The sequence below is a fragment of the Maylandia zebra genome, linkage group LG18 (assembly GCF_041146795.1).
Source record: "Maylandia zebra isolate NMK-2024a linkage group LG18, Mzebra_GT3a, whole genome shotgun sequence".
Taxonomy (NCBI): domain Eukaryota; kingdom Metazoa; phylum Chordata; class Actinopteri; order Cichliformes; family Cichlidae; genus Maylandia; species Maylandia zebra.
Genome location: NC_135184.1, coordinates 18191426 through 18219424, shown reverse-complemented (window position 1 = coordinate 18219424; position 27999 = coordinate 18191426). Strand labels below are relative to the sequence as shown.

General features: G+C 42.0%; 1 protein-coding gene across 6 annotated transcripts; it reads left to right on the top strand.

The window, feature by feature from the left end:
• On the top strand, nt 1-25411 carry LOC101467149 (5'-AMP-activated protein kinase subunit gamma-2). Of its 6 annotated transcripts, none has more exons than XR_013094170.1 (16): nt 1-290; nt 1562-1627; nt 3263-3518; nt 12377-12603; nt 14890-14941; nt 17188-17294; nt 18909-18990; nt 19531-19589; nt 19673-19718; nt 20952-21006; nt 21107-21233; nt 21619-21784; nt 21887-21924; nt 22015-22161; nt 22251-22434; nt 23483-25411. XR_013094170.1 is itself a non-coding variant. In XM_076876797.1 (16 exons), the coding sequence occupies exons 1-16, from the start codon at nt 207-209 to the stop codon at nt 23512-23514; spliced, it is 1638 nt and encodes a 545-aa protein (XP_076732912.1). In that variant the 5' UTR covers nt 2-206; the 3' UTR covers nt 23515-25411. The 6 variants fall into 6 exon arrangements, 5 of the variants coding, with proteins under 5 accessions (XP_076732912.1, XP_012772188.1, XP_076732913.1 ...); XM_076876797.1 differs by having other exon boundaries at nt 2-290; nt 22251-22344; XM_012916734.5 differs by lacking the exons at nt 1-290; nt 1562-1627; nt 3263-3518 and adding an exon at nt 6295-6945 and having other exon boundaries at nt 22251-22344.
• The last annotated feature ends 2588 nt before the right edge of the window (nt 25412-27999 follow it).

Here is a 27999-nt window from a genome sequence, read left to right as displayed (position 1 = left end):
TTTTTTTTACGGCCAAACCTACTTCCTGGTGGATGAGGCAGCTCCTCAGTGTTGTCGAGGCTAAAGGGAAGGTGGAGGCGGCTGTAGACGGTGTGCAGAAGCGATACAGCAGTTTTTTATCCCAGTACACTTTATTAGTGGTATTTTGTATTTTTATTTTTTAAGGTGTTGCGCGTTTGCAGGAAAAAAAACCCCCAAAACAAAACATGGGAAGCACGGTGATGGAGTCCAGCAAGGGGAGCTCAAAGAAAATACCAAAGAAGAGGAGAAGTCTGCGGATTAACATGCCAGTAAGTCGGTGAAGTATCAAATAATTTGGCTTCTTACTGAGACTCTATGGTGGGGTGGGTGGGGTAAAAGGCTGTAACTTTGAGTGGGCTTTAGCCGATTTCGGTGCATCGCAGTCTGCGAGCGCACGCGACGCATAAGAGCGTGCGTGACTGACAGTTGTCTCTGAGTCAGGACTTGGTTAATCTGTCCTAATGGCATGTAAACGCTCCCTATAAACACTCAAAAACGTGTTTTGCCTCTTTGCATTGAGCATGTGCAGCAGTTCTACCTTTATTGTGATTGTAGCCACCTCCCATGTTAGGGCTGCAACTATTGTTTACATATCATGTTTACAAAAATTTGTTATTATGCCAATAATAATTGTGGGGAAAGAAAAATCCCAACACAGAGTCCCTGGTGAGATCCTGTTTTTCTAATGCAAACCCAACATTATTCGGTCTACTCTGGCACAAAAACAGGCGATGACACTGCTGATCTAATACGGCCCTGATTTACAGTTTTCTCTGTTTATTAAACTGGGTAATAACTATTTGCAATTGTGTAATCATTTTCTGCACAAGCTCCACAAAGCCTAGTTGTTATTGCGGGAGGCTTTATAGCTTTATTGTACCTCATGTTTCAAAAACAATTTGGTCACTCTGTCCTGACAACTGCTTCTCTCCTGGTAGCATTTGTTTTTGCATGGATCCACTATCAGATCCAGTGTGCTGCATAATTTGCTCGAGAATAACAAATGGACAAGTGCAAAATTTCAGCTTTATAGGCTGGAAAAACCTTCCCAGTGTGGCGTAAACCTTATGAATGCAGCTCTGTTTCTGTGGTTAATGCTCAAGTGTTAGATGTTGGAGCTTTCCATCGCTATGTGAACTTCCCCATTCTAAAAAAAATCATGGTGGAAAGTCTATTACAGCTGCATAAAAAATAAAATAACAGTACAGCTCTGCAAACTCGCCTAGTTACGTCTGTGCAGTTAAAACTGCCTTTCTGCAGCAACATGCATGGCATCATCGGCCTGAAGTGTAATGTCAAAACCAGCCCACAGTATGGGGAAGAAGAGTTTTGCCTTTCATTGTCCTGCAGAAGTTTCCGCAGTGGCAACACATGTTTACCTTCTTTTTGAATGTCAGGCTAAGAGTCAAAAGCAGGTGGGGTTAACCTATTTTCACGTAAAAGCGGACAAAAGGACATAAAGTGTCAGTTTTATGTTTCTGTTGTGTTTCCGGGTGAAGTTTGCTTTATCCCTGATGCTCAGATCTCTCTTCATGTGCAGGATTTCGGGGCGTTTAATGCCCCTCAAGTGGAGACGAGTGGCTCAACCAAAAGCGGAGCCCACACGGTACATTTTGAAAGATTTTTGTGAAATGATTCATTCACCTGCCAACTGTTCCTTTTGTTTTCCTGAGCTTGCTTTTCTTGCCACGCATCTATCTGCTCATTAAATGTGAATTTGCAAGAGCAAAATATTAGACAAGGTCATCCTCTCCAATTCTGCCAACCCGCACTGGCTTACAGTAACATTACTCCCACAGTGTCCAGGCATAGCACCAGCACATACAGGAAATTGATTTTTCTAAAAGAAAGCAGTCTCTTCCTACTGTCTCCTCCAGTTGATTTGAATAGGAACCAACTAACCATCCACTGTTACCGCATATCAGCCAAGATGCATATTATCTCAGTAATATTTGCGTGGTGCAGGTAAAAACCTGCATCGCCTTGTGTTTTGTAGGAGCAGATCTGTATCCACGCTAAACCCTGATAGCTGGTTCACTTGCCTTAACAGGCTCTTGCACAATGAAAGGGTGAGATTTGTTGGCAAACAACAAAGATGGGTGTGTGCTCTCAGATAGTTAGGGGATTGGTTTGAATAAAAATGTGTTTGTGGAGCAGGACCAGCCCTTAGCGTACGGCAAAACGGAGCTTCTTCTTGATTTCTTCTTCTTTTTGAGTTCTAGTATTAATATCAGACATCTTTTTTATGTCCCATTAGACCCCAGTGTTTATTTTCTTTTTCTCTCCACAACATGCAGTTTATCTGTTTCGGTGGGAGTAATTATTCTCCACAGACTGTTACTGCAACACCCCTGTTGCATTTAACTGTTTTCAGTAATAACAGCCCCTGAGCCGGAGATCCCTGCATAATCAAAAGCTTCACTGTATGGCGAGCCCACAAACGGTTAAAAGATTTGTTGTTGGCACATCCAGAGCAGGCAGCCGTCAGCGGTGGGAGGAGGCCCTCTCTGTCTCCAGCTAGATTGGCTGCCATCTCTCGTGTTTTGTTTTGGTATGGGCACAGCAAAGAGAGAAGGATTTCTCCATCTGTTTACACGATATTGACCTTGCAAAGGCACACTCATAAGCACAGAAGGCCCAACTGAAAAATATTGTTACTGCAGTTTTAAGTAAGAGGAGTGCTGATCGTCTGATAGTGGATGTTATGGTGTCCTTACTGATTTGTCATATCACGTGGCGCTCCTCCGAACTGCATACCATGGCAACATAACAGAAAGACAGGTTTTGCACGATAAGGCACAGTTCTTTGTAGAAAAACAAATATCTATGCGCTCATGCATCACTTGTTTTTTTTCCCTGGTTGTTAGAATGTGTACTGATCAGTATTTTTAGTCTTTATAGTGTCTTTTACCACAACTGTAGTGTGATTGCACATGTGCCTTATTGCAGCTTGCATATGAAACTTCTCATACTGCTCTTTAGGAGACACCATTAACTGTCACAAAGCGACCAACTATACAAAACTTGTTTTGTTTTTTAAAAAGGAGAAGTGACCAAAGAAGTGCAATCAGCAGCTGTCATTTCACAATAAATCTCTTCACTACTTTTGCTTTTTTCAGTACAGCCCCTTGCTTTGCACTGCACTTGCTGTCTCTCATAACAGTGGCTACACGCTTAAACGTAAACCATGCAATTGCAAATGTGCATAAATAAATAAATCTGCTTTCTTATTATCTCTCAGGGAGAGCGACTCATTCGTTCAGCCAGCCCCATCAAAGGAGGTTCTGCCAAGAGCCCGGACGTCACCACACTGCCTCCGTGTCCCCAGTCTGCTCCAGTTCAATCAAAGCCAAATTCAAGTTCTCCCAAAAGTATCTTCCCTTATCCCTCCCATCAGAACTCCCCTAAGTCCCCTCGTCGACTGAGCTTCAGCGGTATCTTCCGGTCGTCCGGTTCTCCCTCTTCGAGCATCAAACTCTTTTCCAGAACCAGGAGAGGTAAGTAGAAATGCAAACACTGCACTGCCTGCAACCTGCTTGTTGCACTGCAGTGTTCATGAATCCATTGTTGGAATCTTTGTTTTAATAGTTTTAAGAATGCATGGAAGAAACTTGTGCAAATATTTGAAGTCCTCTTTTAAAGCAGAGTTCTAAGAGGAAGACGCTTGTAAAGGAAGTAAGACACAATAGATGAAACTGTCATTTCAAAGATTATTTGGTTTTCCTGCTGTACGTACATGAGGTAAAAACCCCCACACAGGAACCAAGGCGTCTGCATTTTCAGTTCATCAGTTCAGATATCAGATATCTGACAATGTCGGTTCACCTCAGGACAAAGTTCAATCAGGTGAGGTGCAGAGAACAATATTTATTTTGTCACACCAGAGAACGGCACACAAAACGGTGCGCTCCTTTTGATACCCGACTGGTTTCAGAGAACCTTTAATTCTCACAATTGCAGATCTAGTCTCTCTCCTATAGATAAATAAGAAATAAACCAAAATAACAAGAAATTTAAAAAGAAAAACACCTGTATAAATTAGACACTCATTCACCGAACCACTCCCACTACCCCTCCCTGTATCTCCTTTTATCAGCTTCCATATTTTGTAGCAATAAGGAAGTGGAGTTTTTGGTTTTCTCTGAGTAGAAAGAGAAAAAGTAACTTCTTTGTTTTGTGCCGCTCTGCAGCCAACAAGGTCACGAGTCTTGTCAGACAGATGGCCATCGCTTGAGTGCAGACAGACATTCTTCATAATCTCCTCTCAGATGTTAACAACTTTCTCTAGGAAAAGGAAATGGTTGGCTTTGTTTATTATCAGAATTAAGTTATCATCTCTCGCCCCCCCCCACCAGCATTAAGCCGTGCAGGCAGTTTGTTATTAGGTTTCAAGCTCGGCATCCTTGGAGTTTGGAGTCCAGCCACAGTACGCGCATTAAAAAACTCACGAGCTGCATAATGGTAATACTGGTATGCACAAATTAGTAGAAATGAGACTGGGCAGAACAAGGTCTCATTTTATGAAGACCAGATTTAACTGGCACGTCTTTAGCTCTTGTGTCTCCATTTTTTTTGGTAGTTGGTCATTACATAAATTTAAAAAAAAACAAAAAAACCCACCCTGCCTACATGGAAACAGCCCTGTTGGAAGCAAGCATCAAACAGCTAAAAGGATGAGTCATTGATTTTTTGGCTTGTGCAAGTACCCATTCTTCTCTGTTTCCTCGCAAAGGGTCAGTTTGGCAGAGCTGCTGGAATAGCTCTGTTAGAGCCCAGACTGTAAAAGCCAGTGTGCTCAGTTTCCTCTGGAGATTGTTATGGATAGTAACGGGGACCAAAACACACCCCAACTGCTCCATCCCTCCCATCCCAGTTGCTGGTGATTAGTAGTGTAAGATGTGGTCTGAGGCAAAACACGCTTCCTGCTCACTAATGATGTGGCTTTAGATTATTGGTGACTAATAGTGACAGAGTATTTATAACTAAATATAAAGTCACTGAGTGAGCACTTGATCTGTTCACTTTTTTTTTGGAGTCAGATGTTTTTGTAGTAACCCCAGTTTTGCCACAAGGGTGCACTGAAGGCCTAGTTTGTCTTGATTTGACTTTCAAACTAGTTCTAATGAACCTTTGTAGTCACCTCTTTTATTAACATATTTGCAAGGAAACGAGTATTTTTGCAGACGTTTGTGTGGTCTCGATCATTTACATATATCATTCATCAGGATGCAGGTTTTCATGTTTAGGTGCACTTGCTGCAAATATGACTAGAATGCTTCCTCTTTCCCCGCTGGTCTAAATATGTGTTTTCACGTCGCCTGGACATTGTCAGTCTCTCGCTGCTCAAGGCAAGTGTAGCGCTTTCATAGCCTTATCTGGAAGTGACCAGACTCTCAGGAGCTCCTCACACAGCCATGCAGAGGTTTTTTTTTTCCACCCCTCTCACTCTCTCTGTTGCTACTGTGGGCTGCTTGTTGTCGGTAAATAAAGGAAGTAGGGAGTTTCTAAATTCATAAAATGCAGGCCTTACAAGGGCACAATGACTTTATAAAGTCACAGATGAGATCAAAGGACTTTAAGTGCTTTATGGCTTTCACACTTAACTAGCTTCAAACTGGCTTGAAATGAGTGATTTTCTCTCGGTTTCTCAGTGGAATGACAGCTTTAGTGGCTTTATTCAGTGACTGTTAGGTGATAATCACTGATATCTGAAATTCATATCAGCCATTGACCCACTGAGCAGATTGGAACACTTGCATAACATGTTAATTGAGATCTGTGCTGGGCATGCTTCAGCTAATGTGGGCAGCAAAGAGGCGGCCATCTGTTAAGGGTAGGAGAGGGTATTGAATGGAAGCTTTCTGATCAGCTGACAGAACATGGGATGTCCCCCTGCTGTCATCTGATGGGGGCAGGCCTCAGCAATCTTAAATGTCAGGCACCCGAAAATTACAACTGCCTCCACAAATGCCAGTGGTGCGTATCCTCCAGCTCTTTGGTGATGTCGAACTGTAGATTTAGAAGAATTTTAAATGAAGGAGACGTTTATGCAAGGGAACCTTGAGGTTGCGTTATCCCCACTCTCTGTTACATTGTGTTAAGACGGAGTGAAACAGATGTTCCTGTGCTGAATTTACTCTGCGAGCAGAGGGAGGGCAGTGGCAGACAGGAGGCGGGGAGATGTGCAGCTTGAGCCAATCGGTGGGGTTTCCTTTCCAGACTGGCCTCCTTTTACAGGCTGCTGACACCAGTGCTATATTAAAGTAACATCACCCACAGCTGCACCTGACAAGTCACAGCACTGACACTCCTGAGAGCAGGGGGAAATGCGCTGAAGTCTGGCCACACTTGCAATTTGCATCACTCGCAAATGGGAACATTTCTTTGCTGAGGCTCGGTGGAATTCACAGCTTTTCTACTCTCTTCTATCGAGTGTTAGACCTGCTTGCTGCTGGCTCTGTGGTTTGTAGAGTAGCTTGTACTCAGCACCCGCTGTGATTGTCTGTTTCTGTTCAGAACTAGAGAGGTACCTCCAAAAAAACAAATGCAATGTGGAACTTGACAGAACAGCTGAGGTTTGTTTTTCTCGCATAGTTATATTTTTTACCCTCTCACTGAAGGCATCCAGCTTCCAGAGGACCAACTCCTCCCTAAAAGACACCTTCAAACACAGGCGGCTGGATTTTTTTTTTTTTTTTTTTTTTAACCTTTACGATTTTGTTTATCTAGCAAATGGAGTGACTCTTACCTGGGGCAGTTTATGGGGCTCTTTTTGTGATGCGGATGGTCATGGTCAAATTTAGCTTAGAGCCCACCACCCACTGTGTTCCATGAAGAGGTTTGGCAGCTTGAGGAGAAGCAAGAAACGGAAGGAGCAAGATGGGCTAGGCGGGAGGCATCAGTCCGAGGCGTCCTACCTGTCTGGTAATGTGTAGAAAGACATTCAAAACAATTTCCTCTAACATTTAATTTGCTTATTATTTAGTAATTTAAAGTCAGAAAATAGTGAAAAAGAACCATTAGGATTTTTGCTGGCCAACAGCCCAAAACCCAAACCCATAACCTCATAAATGAGATACTGCAGTAAAGAGCGCTCCTGTGTATAAATATGGCTATCAGCAGGGTGATGTGATATGAAAGTAGTAGTTTAACCTCATTGTCAGGCTAAAATGGTAAATCAGTGCTGGACAAACAGAGCTGTGCTCATTACCTCAGAATATTGGCTCCTGGGTAGCTTTGCCCTAAAATGTTGTATAAATTCCTTTTTCATGGATTTTGTCCATGCTATCAACTTACAACTTTAAATGCATGAATAAATGTCTCAATAAATATACTTAACATTGACCGTTCAGGTTATTCTCGTCATAGCAAATTATATTAAATAAGAGCAGCTTTCTTTTTTTCTTAGTCTATATATGTATGTGTGGTTATTAAGTGTAATTTCATGTGGCCATTAGAGCTTCTTTTAGTGGCTGGTTTCATGGCTGATCTCTGGTTTCACAAAAGCATACCATGCATTCGTGCTAAATAACTGGACACAGGTCAGTGGTGCTAAAGTTATGCAGGAGGGTCTGACGTGGAGTCAGCACTTAGTGATCGCTTGGCTAAATTCATATACATGCACGTACTGCATTGTACTTGATTCACACTGTCTGTCTTTGCTAATTTAGCGATTAAGGTGTGTGTTTTAGTTGTTTCATGTCTTAAAGGAGACCCATTATACTCATGTCCAGTTCCATGAACTCTACTAAAGTATGTCTGCAAAACGTAGTGTTTAAAACGTGTCTTATTTCCCTTTAGCTAGCAATGTGAAGTCTCTCGGTTTCATTCACTACCTATGTTCATCTTCCCTTTAAACCAGCTTGGTTCTCATTGGCTACACTGCAAAACAGAAGATTACATCAGCAGGTCGGTGGGTCTTTTGTGCTCACTGCCAAAATCTGTGTACAGATTAAAGAGGAGAAAAAACTTTAAATAATAAGGAAGTCTGCTTTAAGATGAAAATGCAAAAGTTATATGTATTTATTTTATTGTGATCCTGTCATTATGTCATAACGAAGCAATTTATAGGCACTCAGCCTGATGTAGCATCGCTTCATTGTCCTTATTTCTGTCCCATTTCCAAAGGGAGTTCAGAGTAGCTGCTCCATTTGGAGTGTTTCATTAAAATAGTCAGGAAGTATTTCAGCTTAAAGCTTAAGCAGAGATAATCAGAACACACCGAGCTGAATCGTTTAACACATCTCCTTACATGTGGGTGAATCATTTACATTTATGTACATCATTCAGGTTTTCACGATTGAACGCAAGCCGTGGAAAACGAGAAGTAATAGAGATGCCAAACGAAAATACCAGATCACCATTGGAGATGTAATGCAGTTTTTGTGATGTGTTTAGTTCGTGTTAGTAAAGCACTGAGGGTCATTTTTGTGGTGTTCAAGTGGCGCTTTATCGCAAACTTCACAGCTCCTGATTTAGAGCCAGTCTGACCTCGGCTGAGTAGACGAGAGGAGCAGAGTCCTCTGTCGTAATGACTCATGTCCATATGTGGCTGTATGAAGTTCACTGTGGGCACTGTGGGCCTCAGCCTGACCCATAGGTCCTTTGACGCCGAGCATCTACACTACGTAAACCATGTCGCTTATATTAGTCACCGCACCCTTAAGGAGGTAGACACCTGCGTGTAAAAATTCTTGTCAGAGCCAATTAGATACCAGTTTGCTACTCGGTAATGCTGTGTACATGAGTTTCTACTGTCAGTAGTACACTTGAGATTTTGCTAACCTATCGAAGACCCCAATTGTCAAATTCTTCTTGTTCCTAGAAAATTATTTAAACCCTCATGGGTGATTGGTGTCATGACTGCAAATCCCTACCATCTCTACAAGCTACACCTTATACTTTTACTTGTCTAAAGGCTGCAGAGCCATGTTGTTTTTTGGAATAAAACTGTTCTTCAAGAACTGAACTCTCTATCAGTTAGTCTGATAACTGAGTTGACAGGCTGACAAGAGGTTAAAAATCAGAAAATAGTGAAAAATGTCATCGGGATTTTATAAATCACAAGAATATGGCTTTGCATTTCTCTTTTTCGTCTGACTTGCAAACCCAAAACTGTTAAATTTATTATGATATAAAACAAACAAAGAGCATATTCGCATAATTCAGATGCTGGAACGAAATCCTGTTTGGTATTTGTGCTTGAAAATACACTAATCAACAAATTAGGGTGTTACTGTGATAAGGAATTGGCACTTTCATTATCAGGTTAAAGAGAGATGATAAATTACTGCTGCTTTTATCTCCCTGCACACATAGATTTTCACTTTTAGATGTAATAATAAAAAGAAAAACCTGTTAGATGGACTGCTTGCAGCAAGGCATCCATTTCCTGTTTCCTGGGTTTGGGCTAGCTGCCCCTTATTAACTGGGCTAAAGAGAAGGCTCCCAACCCCGCTGTTATCTGCTCCTGTGGAATGTGCCACAACAGCGTGGCTAAAATAAGAAGGCTACACAGCGGAAGCAGGGCACACCAGAGAGGCCACGCCAACTAAATGTCAAGAGATAGTGTGGAGTGCGCTTGGACAGGCCGAGCAAAAATGTTTGCTTGAAACACTGAGCCTCCTTTAAGAAAAGATATCTTATAACTTGAGTTAATCATTACCAGTATTAGTTTTTGATTATGAGGCATGTAATTACTGTTTTTTTTGTTTTGTTTTTTTAACAGGTAAAGTAACAAATCCACACCGACGCCAATACACAGACTTTAAAGCTGACTTATTTGGAAATACAGCTTACTAAGTTTACAGTGGTCATGCTTTATTTCCTAGGAATATTTAAATATAAATACTGACTAATGCTGATGCTTGCTTGAGACCGACTGTCAGTAATAACCGTTCTGGATGTCCCGTGCTGTAGGCCTTGTAATCTGAACCGTTTGCTCCACATCATGCATGTCACTCATTGTCTGGCCTCAGAAATATGTCACTGGGATGAGGCCAGTGCAGCGTGAGTGTCGCATGTCACCCTGCGTAAGATCGTGGGCGCCTGATGTGAAAAGCGTGTGTGGTGGCTGTCATGTGACACACACCTACAATCTGACACTTCACCGGGAGGAGCTGCGTCACGGACAGCTGACTCTCACAGTGGAGTTATGTTTAATGTGGCTGCTTATGTTGTAATCGGCGTGGTTATGCTCGAGGGACACAAAGAACAAAAGAAAGACCTTCTTTTCTCCAGTTACACTCCTGACACTTTATTAGGTACATCACGCAAATACTAAGCTGGCCCTCTTTTTTTTTTTTTTTGTCTTCAAAACTAATCCAAGAAAATATTTTGGTTCATATTAACATGATAGCGCCACCGAGTTGGTCCTGTCATTCCACCGCATCCCGAAGGTGCTTCATCAGATTGAGATCTAGTGACTGTGGAGGCCGTTTGAGTACAGTGAACTCATTGTCATGTTCAAGAAAACAGTTTAAGATGATCTGAGCTTCGTGACATGGTGCGTTATCCTGATAGAAGCAGTCTTCAGAAGATGGGTACACTATAGCTGTAAAGGGATGACCATAGACCTGCTGTTTTCAGCAGTCAGCAGCTGTCAGGTCTCTGCAGTCATGTTGAAGAACATGTCACAGGTTTAATTACAGTTTAGATTCGGTGGTTATAGAGACACAGCCACTTAATTAATGAACTTGAATATACCTCATGAAAGTCTATGACTTATGAGTCAGTATCATTTATATTTAAAGTGTGGCGTAAACATAGGAGTAAAGAAAATTACATTTTCAGTGTACGTGAACAAAAATCGTATTAAAATAGCATTAAATAGCTTTCAAATCCATTTTTATTCTACTTCTGCTTGTGTTTTAATCTGATTAGTTTCAGACATTCACATTTAATTATAACGACATGCATCAAATTCAGCGTTAATGAGTTTCCAATCCAAAGATGAGTAACAGGAGCTCAGCTTTTGGACTCAGGATTCAAGCCTGATTCCCTCTCAGCACAGCAGACCTGGAGTGTGTCTGACTTAAAGTGAGGACGGGGAAATGTTAACACCAAATACCAAGACACTAACCAGGCTGAGTTTCAGATGGACTAACAAAAACAAAAGACTTTATGCACCCGCACAGGTGTTTCCACTTCTTGCTAATTAGACTTCAGCTAGACTGTAATTACATCCCACACAGTCCCGAGAGGACGTCTAACACGACGGAAGAAGTGAAACCCACAAACACCACCGTGGTCTTTTGTTTGTTTGTAAATGGATAATTCAGGCATTTCTATCTTAGTACCATCCATTTTCTTCTAATTCAGGGACTTGGGATGGGATCTGCAGCCTATCTCAGCAATCAGAGGTGGGGTACACCCTGGACAGGTTGTACACACACGGACAAACCCCACTAAGTGCATATCTTTGGACTGTGGGTGAAGACAAAGAATGTACAAACTCCACACAGATGATGGATTTGAACCCAGGACCTTCCTATTATGAGGCAACAGTGCTAACCATACAATTTAAATGTTTTATGGTTATAATATTTACAATGATGAATAGTGTTTTCTTTTTTTCCCCCACTGTGACCCACATTAGATCAACTGGTATTTAAATTGTGCTTTTCTAGTCTTAGTGACCACTCAAAGTGCTTTAGGCTACCAGTCATATTAAACCATATATTCATACTTTCAGCGCTTCAGCTTCCTCGCATCCATGGCCTATATAGAGTCTTTGGCCTGTGGGAAGAAGCTTGATTATTTGGAGGACGTGTATGCACAGGGAGAACATGGAGACTACTGCTCCACCATGCCACCCAGCGGGTGCAGAAACTCTTTTAAGCTTTTCTAGTTCAGTTACTCTTTATTTGATGTCATTGCTGCTTTTCAGGCATAAACTTGAAGATTTGCAGTTGAATCAGTGTCATATTTTTCTTTAATCTTCAACATGCTCCCACTTGTCTATTAAAGCTTGAATATGTTGCTAATTTCATGACTGAAGTCGATTTTACAGCTGTCTTTGAAATGTTGATTTTCTAGTGCTGTGTATCCCTGTGTAAAAAAAACAGGGCCACTAAAGCTTTATCTCAGTATCTGTGTTATTTCTCAGCTCATGGAAATCTCCTAGTTCAGATCGCTTTTGCTCCTCCGTTTATTGCCTATGCAGATGCCGTCAACGCTGTGTTGACGGCATCTGCAGCAGCCACCACTGTAGCACCTCCTTCTCCAGCAGCAATGCTTATCATAGACGTCAATCAGCGCTGCGTCTCGGTGTTGCTGAAAGTGCGGTATGGATTGACATCCAGAGAAACAAGAGATAAGCTGAGATATCTATTTTGGACTCTGTATCTCTCTTCAGCCTCTGGACTCTCTACACCACCCCACACCCCAACCCAGGCATCCAGCCAACCAGTGTTCACCCAGGAGGCCCAGCAGAGCGGCCCCAGCCCTGAACGCCCGGAGCAAAGCTCTCGCTCTCGTTCCCTTTCCACACCTCCGGACACAGGACAGCGCCTCAGCCTCCCTTCTGCTAAACCCCCAATCCCTTCATCGAGCCCCGTGCCACCTTATTCTACCTCACAACAAGTGAGTCAAAAAAGATAAAAAATCTATTTTAAGAATTTATCTTTGACCCAGGGCAATTCAGCCAATGCCTGTGAGCTTTAACTCTTAAAAGAGTGGAAGTTAGAGTGAGTCTTTCAGATGGTTTGCTGCACATTCCTGCACCAAAATAAACAAAACATAAGCCAGACTTCATGTACAGCATCTCAAAACTCCAGATACAGATCAATGATGCTATAACTATGCAAGGTGGAAGTTTTTGGAGAGAGCGCTACAAGTTCACAGGCATTGACTGAACTGTCTCAGGGATCAGGAATTAACTGCATGAAATATGTGTGTTTAGGTCAACAACAAGGCTACTGAGCCATATCCTCCTTCCTTGCAGGTAAACTAATTTTTGCACCGGTTCAGTGTTGGCAACAAAAAAAGACTCCATGGGAAGCTGATAACTATTTTTTTCCCTTTGTGCCTGAATAACAGTGGCTTGCATGTCTCCCATCTATGAGTCATGTGCTTTGTTTACTCAGAGTCATGAGTTTATCTGCAAAGTGGTGTACAGAAGGCAGAGATGCAAATCCTTTTAATTCAGGTTCGCTTTTCCTCAAGCCTTGCTCTTGCGTCAGCAGGACTTTGTTTGTACCATAAGCTCTGAGCTGCTCTAGCTGCAGAGGAGAGGGTGTAAACATTGTCTTGACATAACTCAAACAGCTTTCAGTGTCAGCTAAGCCGCTGCATAATTGACTGTAACCGGAAAAACAGCTGAGAACAAGTTCAGTCTTTGTCACAAGACTTTTCACTGAAGGTTTATTTGGATTCTGACAGCCTGTGTCTGGATTTTATACCAGATTTCTTTGAGCTAGAGAGGAATTACTCCATCGCTCACTGTGCTGCTTTAATGAATAATTATCCGAAGACCCGTCTACTTTGAGTGATTGTGGATTCTGTGGAACGATGGTAAATCAATATTTCATCACCAGTGTTGTATACGGTTGGTATTAACACCCAGGGACACACGATTGTGGTTGGAGGGCGATGAGCCGGTGCGGGTCAGCTCCTCTGCACTTCCTCTGTCATACCTTAAGGGAGACTTGGAAAATAAACTGAAGTTGTTGCAGTTTACATTTTGGCCAGAAGTGATTAAATTCATAGATCCGCGCTTGTCTGCTTCTCCGTAGTTCTCCTTTATCCCAAAAGCGGTGCCTACTGCGATGCCGCAACCAGAGATTTATGAAAGTGCAGGGGTAGTTCTTTTTTTTTTTTTTTTTTTTTTTTTTGGACAAGAGAAGCGCTGTGCCACCGTTGCAGGGCAACACCAGGGGGGAAGGGGGTGGGGGCTGTTGAACATCCACGAGTAGGCATGCGGATGCTCTCCCGTTGTGCTGCAGTGGCTTCTTGTGAATATGTGCTTGCAAATTAGGAGCCAGGGGAAATCGGGTATCAACAAGCGCACTTTGAGTATGCAAATATCTCAGCATGACACAGCATATTTTCGGCTGGCTACTGCACTGTGCTGTCAGGGAGAGGGAGTCAGCACAATCTGCATGCCATATTCTCGGGCTCCTACTACAAGGACCCCAAAGAGTTGCTTTAGTTCAGCCATGTGTCTCGTTATGTCTGAAGAAATTATCTCTGTGGATGTGACAAAGGAATCCCCAGCTTCTTGCTGCTAAGCAACACAAGGGATTTCCTTATATGGCGAAGCACCCAGGTTGCGCTGCACGGAGGGGTGTGTCCTGAGCGCACGGTGCTTCCTGCTTTCTATCTGTACCCCCGCCGACTCCCCCCCACACTCTTCGTGCCAGCGACTGTTATTGTGGTGAGTTTAGCAGATTGAGGCTTTAACAATGAATTGAGCCGATTCGTTGCAGCTGGATTACTGCTCACGCGTCTGTGCAGTGGCTGTATGAGCAGCGTTGGTTTCCTCCGCTGCAGCAAATGGATCAGGACTGTTCCACTGCGAGTTTTTAAGGGGGTGTGTGCGTGTGTGAGAAGTCTAATATTGTGCCGCTAAAGTTGTACCTCCTCTGCGCGAGGGTTCTTATCGCGTTACCTGCGTATATTTAGCGGACCTGTTGTAGGTTTACGTAATCGGTACAGCGACAGGATCGCACGTTGCGGTTTAGTAGTTTTGGTTGTTTTGCGCACCGCGTTCGGTGCGATCACAGTCTCCTGGGGCCGCTGGGGAAAAAGTCGGCGTCGCTGCTGCGCTCTCACAATTTACAGCAAAGTTTTTGTGTGTGTGCTGTGGGGACTTGCTGTGGGGACTTGCTGCGCTCTTCACGGCGAACTTGTGCCTTTGCTCTCTCCTAGGTCTACAGTTTATTCGAAGGCATGCTGGAGAAACTTGATCTAGACGATGATGGTAAGTTACCAATTGCAATATTTGCTGATCTAGTGCTCACCTTTTCCTGTGTGTGTGTTTGTGCGCGTGTGTGTGTGTTTGTGCGCGTGTGTGTGTGTTTGTGCGCGTGTGTGTGTGTTTGTGCGCGTGTGCGCGCTATCTTCACCTCAATCAGTCCTGGCTCGGTATAATGAGGGTGAAGATGATCAAGACGTGTTGCCAGATTCAGGTGAATGTACCACGTTTAAAAAATAAAAAAAAAAATAAAAAAAACTGCCCCCCCGTTCGCAGTGCGCTGTGTGCGGCGCGTGTGTAGACCTGTTCACAGAGGGCCAGCTATTCATCCGAATTGTGTCAGTACCACCCTGCTGATTGCCCCCACAGACTGCTTTCTACCGGTGTGCTCTCAAAACGCGTGTGTGTGTGTGTGTGTGTGTGTTTGCGTTATTTGCCTCCCGTCTCCTTGTCGTCACTGTTTTAAATGCTGAGTGTTGCGGCAGGGTTGACGAATCAATGCGCATACATTTGCCCAAGAGACCATATTATAACCAATACAGACTGCTGGGTGCCAATGTATTGGGGTAATCAAAGGAGAGACACACACACACACACACACACACACACACTCTTCACAGCATGTAGGGGAGGGTTTTAATTGGTGTGCTAACTATGTCATCTCCTTGAAATATAAAACGAATATTTATCGAAATGTTAATGAAAGCTCCTAAACCAACTTAAAATAAAATAAAGACATTTAAATTGACCTTAAGCAACTGAAATAATTTCCACGATTTTACACGATGCATTAAATCACTTATGAGCTTTTACTTGAACCTATCTGTGAATTTTCTGTCACGGCAACATGTTGCAAGGATGTTATCTCCTGCAGTACTTTCCTGTCCATGTTTTCCCACTGTTTGTGTACTTCTATGTTTAAAGCGTAATTATCTCTAAGATGGAGCACTAAAGTGGCTGTAAGTGGTTCAGTCCCGTAATGGTTAGTGTGTGTGGTGTTGTTTCCAAGCTCTCGTTTTATACTCCCTGTGAGATTTCCCCCTTCCTCTGTACGGAAATTAAAATATTACTTCTGTAGTTATCTTCTAAATATTTACTATTAGCTGACAGTGCTGGAGGAGGTTTTAAAACCGTTAGCTCTAAAACCCAATGAAAGCACCTCATTACAAATAAAATCATATCACTGGCAAATTGTGATTAAAAATTTTAAAAAAAATTGTTCTGCAGAAAAAGTTCCCCGTGAGTGTTATATGGATATTTTAAATACTGTAGATTAATTTGAACACAAAGTAACTTATAGTCTGTAGAATCACATGTTTGTAATGTAGCTGTACTGTAGGACCACAAATCTTGAAATAACTGGTTCAGAAACACAGACATGCCTCCTGGTATTGAGTTCAGAGTCTGAAGACTCTCCCAAGTGACGTAGGACAAAATAAAGGATGCACTCTGAACAGGTCAGCAGTCTGTTGCAGAGTACATTAAATATATATTTTTTTTTAAAAATGAAGGTGATGTCTTAGCTAAATATCTGGTTAAACTTTATTTGGTCCCCCCCCCAACTGATATTATACTGAAGGTGGTGGTGGTATCTGCACCACCAGACATTGTAAGAGCTGACGTTTGGTCTCCATTATCAGGACTTTCTTTAATAAGGTGCTAAATGAGTTATTAAAGACTATTTTACATAACACTTTGACCTCCTCTAGATTACACATGTTGACCCTGTTGGTTAGTAAGAGAAAACTTGTATTACGCTGATGAATCAGAGAAACCGTTTACTTGGGGTTGCTAGCTCTGTTTCTACACAAAATACAGCACCCTATGCAGAGCCAGCTTGCCTGAGATTTATCCACAATGTGCAAGTGCAGACAACTAGAAGCAGCTGTTGGTCTCCGAGCTTGACAAGCTCAGTCCATTTTTAACAGGACACGAAATAACTATGAAATCTAGACGCAACAGTTTTCAGTGAAACCAGATGTAAGCGGAGTTGCGCCTGTTTCCAGAGACAATTGTGGCCACAAGATGGCGCTAATGTAAAGGATGGATGTAAACTGGCACGTGAGCAGCTTTATGACAGAATGTTGTATTGATATGAAAGGAGAGATTGCTTTCACTTTACTATGTTTTAAATGATGCCAATTTTTAGATTTTACTAAACGAGCACAGCTTGCTTTGCTTTTTTGATAGAATGACACTGGTCTGGAAGTGTTTTCACACTGGTTTTATTTATTTTTTGTTTTGTTTCGCAGCTGCTGAACCCGAGAGTGATATTTACATGCGCTTTATGAAATCCCACAAGTGCTATGACATCGTCCCCACAAGCTCCAAGTTGGTTGTGTTTGACACAGCACTCCAAGTAAGCACAATAATATGCTCTGTCCTTTTGACTGCAGACAAAGCTGTTATGACTTTTTGTTGTTGTTGTTGTTGTTGTTGTTTGGTTTAAAAACCGAAGCAGGCACTCAGTTTATTGAACATTAACTTAGCCTAAGCTGAAGTATTTTACCTCTCAGCAGTTTCTGTGAAGTGGCTGATCAAACTGTCATAAAGCTGTTAAACACTAATCCTCGAAAGTCTTTGATGCGTAGATCTTTAACTACTAAATGCACTAAGGTAATGGGTTAATAATCCTTATCTAAAACCAAGGAAAACTAATGTCATTGAGAGGTACACTACACAAGAGATTTTGAGTACTGTTCTACTTAACATGACAATAAGACTGCAATTCAGGATTAATTTTCATGTATCTAATCTAGTCTGTGAAATACTTGGATAGCTCTTCATGTCATATTAAAATGTTGTGGTTTTGACAAAAAACACTACAAGACCTAAAAGAAAACCTATACACTTCATTAGGTACACCTGTTCAACGATTAATGCAAATATCTAATCACTCAATCATATGCCAGCATCTCAGTGCGTTTAGGTATATAGACATGATCAAGGTGACCTGTTGAAGTTATGCATCAGAAAGGGGAAGACGGATGACTTTAATGACTCTGAAGGTGACATGGTGGTTGGTGACAGATGAACTGGTCTGAGTATTTCAGAAGCTGATCTCCTGGAATTTTCCCACACAACCGTCTCTAGAGTTTAGAGAGACTGGTCTGGAAAAAAATAAAATATCCAATGAGAAGCAGTTCTCTGGGTCAAAATGGCTTATTCATGTCAGGTCAGAGGAAAATGGGCAGACTGCTTTAAGCTGATAGAGAAGGTAACAAAAATAACCACTCGCTACGTAAAATGTAAGAAAAGCATCTCTGAGCACCACGGGTTGAACCTTGAAGCAGAATGCCACACCAGGTGCCTGTTGGATAAGAACAGAGGCTAAAATGTGTGTGGGATCACCAAAACTGGACAGTAGATGGGGAAAAATGTTGTCTGGTCTGATGAGCCTTATTTTCTGCTGCAAAATTACAATTCTAGTATCAAAGTGTGGCGTAAACAAGATGAAGTTCAGGCTGCTGTGGTGTAATGGTCTGGAGACATTTTCTTGGCACACTTTAAGCCCCTCAGTAACAATTGAGTGCTTAAACAACACAGAGTACCTGATTATTATTGCTGACCATGTCCATCTTTATGGTCATCTTTATGACCACAGTGTACCATCTTCTATTACCTGCTTCCAGCATCATGTCACAAAACTCAAATTATCTCAAAACTTGTATCTTGAACTTGATTGTTCAAGAAACGCGTTCACTGCATTCAAGTAGCCTCTACAGTCACCATATTTCAGTCAAGCCGAGCACCTTTGAGATGTGGTGGAACAGGAGATTTACATCGTAGATGTGCAGCTGACAAAATTACTGGGCAATGTTTCCAGCAGATCCAACCCAGTACTATGAAGGTGTAACTAATAAAATAGCCGGTAAAGGTGTATCGGTTTATGATAGGCGTTAACTCCTAAGAGTTCACAGAATAATAAACAGAACAGTCACCACCTGCAATCAATTCAACGTTTCTTTGGCAGGTTAAGAAAGCCTTTTTTGCCCTGGTAGCCAACGGTGTGCGGGCTGCTCCACTATGGGACACAGAGAAGCAAAGCTTTGTGGGTAAGAAACTTGACAAATACCCCTTTCTTATTGTTCACTAAATAAAATACAGTTTATTGAAGGACCTGCTATTTTTATTTGGGTTTTTTTTTTTTTTTTTTTGACATTTAAAAAGCTTCCCCATCAAAGATGCAGTCAATTGTGGTCTGTATTCGACTTTTACACATTTTACCGTGTGAGTATAAGTTCAAGAGTTTAAGTTCTTGTAATAGAGTTGTATAATAAGCTATAAAATGCAGAAGAAATCCTGTATTAAGAATTTAGATGAGAAAAAGAAAATGAGAAAAACATCTCTGTAAACTTCTGTCACTACAGTGGTGTCAAAAGGCAGAGCAGAGGTGAATTGGATTTGCTGTGCTTTACTGAAACGACTTGTGATGAATAATGAATGCAGAGTCAGTGTGAGAATAAAGCTGTGGTGTGCTGTTTAGACCACGCCCTTATAAGCGCTGTCTCTACCCAGCTGCACGCAGGCTTGGCTCTGTGTTGTTATTCATTATTTCAATGTGATTTTTTTTTTAATGCCTGTTTTCATTGCAGGAATGCTGACAATCACAGATTTCATCATCATACTACACAGATACTATAAGTCACCGATGGTAGGTGCAGGTCACAGCTAAGGCGTGTGAGATTTACCCCTCGTTCCACCAAGACGTACAGTTTTCTTTTGGTTCTCTTTCAGGTGCAAATTTATGAACTAGAGGAACATAAGCTCGAGACGTGGAGAGGTAAGTGCTTGTTCTCCTGTGGTGCATGGATATTGTAAGGGTTTCTTTCATTTTTACCAAAAAAAAGAAAAGTGTGAAAATGAATAAATACCTGACTTGGACTGAGGCTGAAGGAATGCTGTTTGTCTGTTTGGGAGTGTGGAAAGGATTAAAAAAGAAAAGTCAGTGTGATACACGAGAAAATTCCACCTGACCCAAAACTATTTGTACTTGTTTGTATCCAATGACACGCTGATAATAAAAATGAAACCCCATTAGACCAAATGATTCCTTAATGGATAAGACAAATGATGTCAAACTTTCCACTAGAAAGAATAACATACAGTCATGTGAATGCAAAGGTTTTCACAGGACTCTGTGCAGTCATGTGGAAAAACTAAGTACACCCTTACTGTGTACACAGGAATTAAGAGTAGCAGCTGGGTGCTGATAATGAAATGCTCTTTATTAATTGATGATCAGTAATTTTGATCACCTCTGTAAAAGCAGATTTGCTTTTACTGGTCTGGAGCATTCAGGTGTGTGTTAAAACAGTGCTACATTGGCCCATTGGCAAAATGTCCCCAAGGTCAGACTGCACAGTGCTCAGAGAAACTGCCAAAAACCAGGCACTCAGACTCGGGTTTTTGAGAACTCTGCGAGCCTCGAGTAGCATGTTAAAGTTCATCACGGTACAATTAGAAAATGACTGAACACTTATTACTTGTTTGGAAGGGTTGCCAGAAGTCACGCATGAAGGCCAGCGGTCCAACAGCTAAAGCTGGGTCATGCAACAGGAAGTGTTCCCAAACACAGCCGCAAATCTGCAACAGAATGTCTGAAAAAGTGCAAGAATAAAGGTGTTGCAATGATTCAAAGTCCAGCCCTCATCCTTATTGAAGTGCTGTGGCAGTTAAAAGAGCTACGAGTACCCACAAACGTCAATTAACTCAAACCGACGTTATAAAAAGAAAGTGCTCCAAAATTCCTCCCCAACAATGTGAGAGACTGATAAAGCCATAGAGAAAATAATTACTTCAAGTTGTTAAGGCTAAAGGCGGTTCCACAAGCTGGTGAATTATGGGGTGTATTGCATAAAATCCTGTGAAAGGTGTTTTTTCATTTGACTGTATGAAAAACACTGAGCAAATAATTAAATTCTTGTTTGTTTTTTCTTTTAAATATATGGATGCATATATATTGTCTGTGTAGAAGTGATTGTAAGCCACCATTGTTTTGTTTCCTGCCTTGCAGAGGTTTACCTTCAAGCAACATTCAAACCTCTGGTGAACATATCACCAGATGCAAGGTATGTTTTCAGAAGGAATAAAATGTGTAATATCTCGTTACGTATTTGTGAGTGAGAGGATTTTTTATTTTTTTGCAACTAACGTCTGCTGTGCTTGCAGCCTATTTGACGCCGTCTACACTCTCATCAAAAACAAAATTCACCGGCTGCCTGTCATCGACCCCGTTACAGGGAATGCACTTTATATTCTCACACACAAGAGGATCCTCAAGTTCCTCCAGCTCTTTGTGAGTCCAACCCATCAGCTTGCATTAGCATGCATAAGATCAACGTGGTTTATTGATTTTTTTAAATTTATATAGGTACAAATGTGTATTATGAACTTTAGATGGGCTTTTAAACTACATACATGATTCAATAAGAAACAAACCTTTTTTTTTCTTTTTTTAAATTTGTTTTAAGCATGAAAAAATCAGAACAACATATAGAGCAATACAGGGCACAAACTGATTAAGATTATGCAGGCTGGAGACCTTCAAGGTGCTTTCTCTAGTCTTCTCTCACTTTCACTTAATTGGCTCCCCCTAGTGGTCAACTTTTTAAAAGGAAGAAATTGGATGAATTGTTTTGACGTCTTCCTGCCTCTTCACTACGAGTGTTTGTGTGCCTCAGATGTGTGAGATGCCAAAGCCAGCTTTTATGAAACAGACTCTTGGCGAGCTGGGCATCGGAACATACCACGACATTGCTTTCATCCACCCAGACACACCCATCATCAAAGCACTCAACATCTTTGTGGAGCGGCGAGTGTCTGCTTTGCCTGTGGTGGATGACTCCGGTGAGACCACAAACTTCAATACTGGCATCGTGTACCTTTTTATCAACGCAACCTAATCAACTTTATACTGATTAGATTTTTTTTTTGTTCCTTTTCTTACAGGCAAAGTTGTGGATATTTACTCCAAGTTTGATGTGATTGTAAGTTTAAACATACCGCATTTTTTGCTTTATCAAATACTTGGGGCATACTGTTGTTTGGTTGTTTGTTGATTGTGTTGTTGTGTGTAGAACTTGGCTGCTGAGAAGACGTACAACAATCTGGACATTTCAGTGACCCAGGCTCTGAAACATCGCTCTCAGTACTTCGAAGGAGTTATGAAGTGCCATAAAATGGAAACGATGGAGACCATTGTGGACAGAATAGTCAAAGCTGAAGTAAGACACAGAGACGCTGGATTCAGTTCCTCAGGCGTAGCCCCACTGCTGATTTCCAGCTCACCTGTAACTGTGCGTTATTGCTCCAGGTGCATCGGTTGGTGGTGGTGGATGAGCGCTCCAGTATCGAGGGCATCGTTTCCCTGTCAGACATCCTTCAGGCGCTGGTGCTCAGTCCTGCAGGTATAGATGCTCAGCATTGCTAGCGTCAACTCCCCCTCTGCCCTGGACCTTGAGCTCTCTCTCCCCACCTGCCCTCTAACCCTGCCAGAGGTAGGAAACATGCCTGTTTGGCTTGCAGCTGACTATCACCTGTAGCTGGCTATGAAGAGGCATGGTGGCCATTTGTCCGGTGTCCTGTTTGTCCTGCTGGCTGCAGCATTGTGCAGCAGTGTTGTGTGGATTTTTGTGTTTGGACAGAATGCATAGATGAAAAAACTTGCAGCCGGTTCTTGAGTAAAATTAAAAGTAAATGAGAGTTTGGTGGTTTTCAGTATACAGTGGCTTTTGTTTAGAAACAAGGAATAATGTGTAAGTAGGATAAAGGGAACCTCTGTTAACAAGGATGAGTCCACGTTAGTATCGCACTGGAATTCATTGTACACGTGCGGTACTTCAGTTTTGCAAAGGGCTTTCCACTGCGGTCCAAATGTTTGCTCCCTCCAGACACTTTAATGAACTATGTATGCTCTGCTTTGCTGATGTTTGGCTTGTTTGGCCTGCAGCAAGCTCTACATTTAGTATTGATGTGCTTGAAAGAAACTAACATGCTTGCACAGTTATTATTTAATTTTTTGTGTGTGGTTTGTTCAGATTATAACCCCATCAGATAAGAGATGGTGCAAAGTACTTGAAAGAAAACGCAGCACACAGGCCTTTGTCACCTCATGAATTCTGTTTTTTAACCCAGCTCTTATTGACGTCTCTCAAGCCGTTTCGGGTTCTTCCTGAGTCTAAACAAAGTCTAACGGGGCAGTTGTGGAGAGTTTTAAGGAGAATTAAAAAAATGTTGTTTTGATAAAACAGGAAGTTCAGTTGGCGGGATGTTGTAACAGCAGGCAGACTTGTGCTCACACACCTGCTTTTATTGACCTTGGTGTGTAACTGCAGTTACACAGAAATGGTTGTTAAAATTCCAGTCATTGGTGTCGAGCCTAATTCCAAAAATCAAAAAGAATATAAGGATCAAATTAAAGTTTAAACTCTGCTCCTGTCTCTACTGCAATATTTATATTTACTTTCCCTGTTAATTCATAACTTGTGCTCCCCCCCCCCCCCCCCCCCCCCCCCCTTTCTCCCCCTTCTTTCTTCTGCTCCCCAGATACCTGTAAGGAGGAGAACGCGACTGAATAAGATGTGGATGTATCAGCTTAAGTGGAGATGTGGTGGGAGTAATTAAATTGAAACATTAAGGTAGGGAGTGTAAGGCTGAGTGGAGCCAGGCTGAAGGTCCCAGATACCCCTGAAACCAATGCACTAATAAAGGCTTGGAACCCAAAGAGCTAGACTGCTGAGTGAAGTGGACTTCTGCACTGAAGATTGGATTTTCTTTTCTTTCTCTCCTGAATTTCTTCTTTGTTTGTTTTGTTTTGTTTTTTAACACTGATCAGATATGCATATGTTAAGGGTGTAGACACTGATCAGCTGCAACATTAGAACCACTGATGGGCGGAGTAAATATTGAGTCCAGTGTGTTCTAATTGTGTTTTGGGTTCTGACATTTATGAGGTACATAACATTCCTTGCTTGATGATTCTGCTAAAACAAGACTGATTAGACTCTAAATTAGAAGAAACGAGAATAGGTCATAGAAAAAGTGTTTGAACGTTTTTAAAAATCTGAGTTTTCTGCATGTTATTGCAGAAAACTCGGGGGGGAAAAAAGTGCCAAAGATGCTCATGAGTTGTGTACAGATGCCTCAGATTAGTGGAAAGGGGCTATAGCCATCCACCAACCACCTGAACCAGCCCATCTCTGACACCCAAGGCAAAAATTCTCAGGAACACTTCAGTAAACTGCTTCCAAACTTCCCAGATCCCAATCTAATCAGTCATCCCTGGGGAGCACAGGTATGACCTGATCCACCAGGGGTTTGCCCTCATTGTATGATACCAGATAGAACAGGACACCCAAGGGTCCTGTCTCCATTCTCAATACACTACAGCAGGTTTGGTGGTGTGACGGAGACCTGCCAACAGTATTGGGACGGTGGTTCTTATGTTGTGGCTGATTCTTGTTAACACAGATAAACTCCATTACGGTCTCTTTCTGGGGAAAGTTTGGAAACGTCAACACGGGTTCTGGTGGGTTTGGGATTCAGCGTTTCGGGTTGTGTAGTTACAATCATGCTGCTGTCATCACAAGTTTAAGTCATGTAGGAAGGCGAGCGTTAACTGGTAGCAAAACCACACGTCACCTGCAATGTGGCCACTTGACGCCATTGATTGCCAGTGCCAATACAGACCTACTCAATGCCCAATATTTATTTGTGCCTTTATTTTCTTCTCTCCACAGAAATGTATGTTGTAAAATGGGTGCAATGATGAGTATGAATGTGTAATATCGAAGCAGAGTGCAAATTGTACCTGCTTCTTCAAAGGTGTGCATTAACTTGGTTGGTTTGGGGGCGGCATAAATTTAAAACTGTGCCAGAAGCGTCAAGAAGTTCTGTTAAATCTTATTCTTGAAAGAAAATCCTAAATCATGCTGGCGCTGTTACGCAGTGCTCAGAGGGAGGATGCACGCTTCTGTCAGCCAGGAGTGCTTTAAGTCACGAGTGATCAATAAGAGTTAAGTATGGGTTTTTATAATGGTAACACCTGGTTCGGGAAAAAGCCTTTTTTAAATATTTGAAAAGGCCCTTTTTCTCCCCTCCTTCCCATTTATTTTCAGTAGTTTTGAATCTTCAAATCAGTCTGGTTATCTCAGCTGTAGCTCGACAGGACTCATCTCCATCTTCGAGTGTAAATAGGATCGTTTTGGGGAAATGTGTCACAGAAAGCTTTATTTTTATGAACACTGACGTGTTTGAAGAGAGACTGCAGGTTTCATGTTATTTTTGTAAATACATTGTGGCAATATGTGTAGGTCAGAGAAACTTTGTAACGGATCAACATGTACTGTAAATGTGCAAGCATGAGAAACTACACTTCAGCAGTATGAATGTTGTTTGTTTTTTTTCTTTTGTTTTCTTTTACTTTTTCTATTTTTCTGGCTGCAGAAAAATAAAGAGACACTGAATGTACTGTAAGCCATGTTTTTCTTTTTTTTGAGGGGGGTGGGGGTTTTCATGCATGTTAGGGGTAAAAAGTAAGATCAAACTTACTAGGCTAGATGCTCCACGACGTGAACTCTCACAAGACGTATTGATCCTGGAGCGGTCGATATTGAAGCTCAACTCAGCTGTATTTTTATAGCATTTTTCATGCGCACATTTCTAGTGCTTCCTCTAGAAAATTTAATAATGCAAAAAATGTAAGCTTAAAAATGCTAACATCAAAATGAGACAGCGGTAAGTAAATAAATACAAACTTTCAGCACCAAAAAATGGTAAAATGTTAAAAATGCACCAATAAAACCGGATTTTAAAAAATGTATTTAGTAGGCTTTGAATGTAATTACAGGAACTGAAGAAATACAGTTCAGTGTGAAAAATAAGTTGGACAAAAGTAATAAAATGGTGTAAAAATGCTTTTCATTAAATAGTTTGAGTCCTTGCATTCTGATTTAAAAAAAAAAAAAAAGATTTTAATTATGTGTGTATTTAAATATATTTAGATTAGCAGTAAAACTTGCCCCTGAGAAAATGTGTGCGCTCCGATTTGGACACAGGCCTTTGGCACTATGCAAACACATGATCACCTGACCTCTCACACATTTCACAATAGACCGATGTTAGCTCTCAAAAACACTGTTGCAATAGTGTCCCAATTTTAACACCCACACCCCTCCAGTGAACCTAAACCCTGAAGTGCAGCATTCAAAGTTGGTGTGCTACACATGAGGACGATGCACTCGCCGGCCACCTTGGATTGCTTGGACCCCCTTTTTTGCCTTTATATGGCACAGATTCGACACAGTGCTGAAAAACATTCCTGTGAGACTTTGGTCAATACTGATATTATGACTGCATTCTCCGTGAAACCTAAAGATGATTGTGTTGGGGAAAATCCTAGAAGATCAGCAGTTTCTGAAAGCAGCCCAACTGGCTCCCAACAAAGATGCCAAGCTCAAAGTCGCTGAAATCATCTTTCTTCCTCATTCTGATGCTCGGTTTGAACTTCAGCAGGGCTTTTTGATCACATCTACATGAATAAATGCATTGAGGTACTCTACTGTGTGTAGCGTTTACTTACTTGTACACTTTAAAGAAATAAGTAGTTAATAATATCAGTGTTTTGTTTCCTCCTTAAATGAGATTTAGATTCCTGTCTCAGATTATTTTTCCTCTTCTTCAGCAAATGTTTCACTGACCACAAACAGCTGAACTTCCCCAGTGCTGGAAGCTGTTGAGGTTCCAGCACTGAGGATATTTTAGAGCAGGGATAGGCAGCCATATGTGCCAGAGTGTGGCCAGAAAAGGATGACTCGTTTTAAAACACAATTTTAACACCCCAGCAGGTGGTGGTCCTCCCTGTATATGTGACCCACTTGGTAAAATCAGCTGCCATTTTTCTTGTAGATGAAGAAACTGTCTGCAGACACACATGTCACAAACCCACCGTTGCCTGTGTTGGAAGCTAGTTGAACATATGTGCTGCAGCCACAAGGTGACACTGTAGTACAAATCTCTGGCAGCACGAGGCTTCACGCCGTATTTCCACAGTTGATCCCATCCTGGTATGAACAGGACCTCCTCTGCCTCATTCAATATTTACATTCCAATAACAGATTAATGATTTCCACACTGTCTATTTTTATATATTTATTTTATTTTTTTTTTTTTACCTCTTTTGAGGAAGTGGCTTGATTTCAGCAGGAAGTTTTAATGGTTGCCTCTAAATGAGGCAAAGGTATCATGTGTGGATCTGATGGACTTCCAAATGAAGGGTAAAGCTGGACCAGACTTAATCCAGACAATCTGCTTTGATCTCCCAATCTCCCCTGTGATATCCAGCTCTGGGAAAGCCTCCTTTACACCTTGTAGCCCTAAAGCAGAAGAGGCACAAGGGCTTCACCATCCTCCCCCTCCTCTTCTCACTGCCCATCTTTCTCCCCTTCTTTACACTCACACACACACACACACACACACACACACACACACACACACACACACACACACACACATATTCACCATCCACACCCACACTGGACTCTCTTTTGAAAGTCTAGGACTTGATTTAAAATTCCTCTTCAGAGCATGTCATGCATTTTATATGCATGGCGAGTGGGAAAGAGAGAGGAGGGATTGTGGGGGTTTGTGAGGAGGGAGGTTCGGGGGATGATGGGGCGGGTGGGGGCATCCAACCCAAATGAACTTCCCTCCGCTGTTGCTTTCCTCAGGGATATATCTGTACACACCACCATCACCGCTCTCTTTTGCTCCTCGCCCCTCATTTTCTCGCGCCCACTCAACTCTTTCAACATTAGTTTTACTGCATAATGCTTTTCACAAATTCCACCGAACAGCCCGGGCGCCATAGCCTTTGAAGACAAGTGTGATCAGAACAGAGGCAGGGGGTGTACAAAAACCTGGCCGCAGGGCATTTGGGGTTTTTGCACTCGTGTTTAGCGGCGTATGGAGCAGAGGAGGGAGGCTGACAACTGCAGTGTTTGGGGACAGCTTTGATGTCTGATGGGGTGCGGCTGCTGCTTCTTCTGCACAGTCCTTCACAAGGA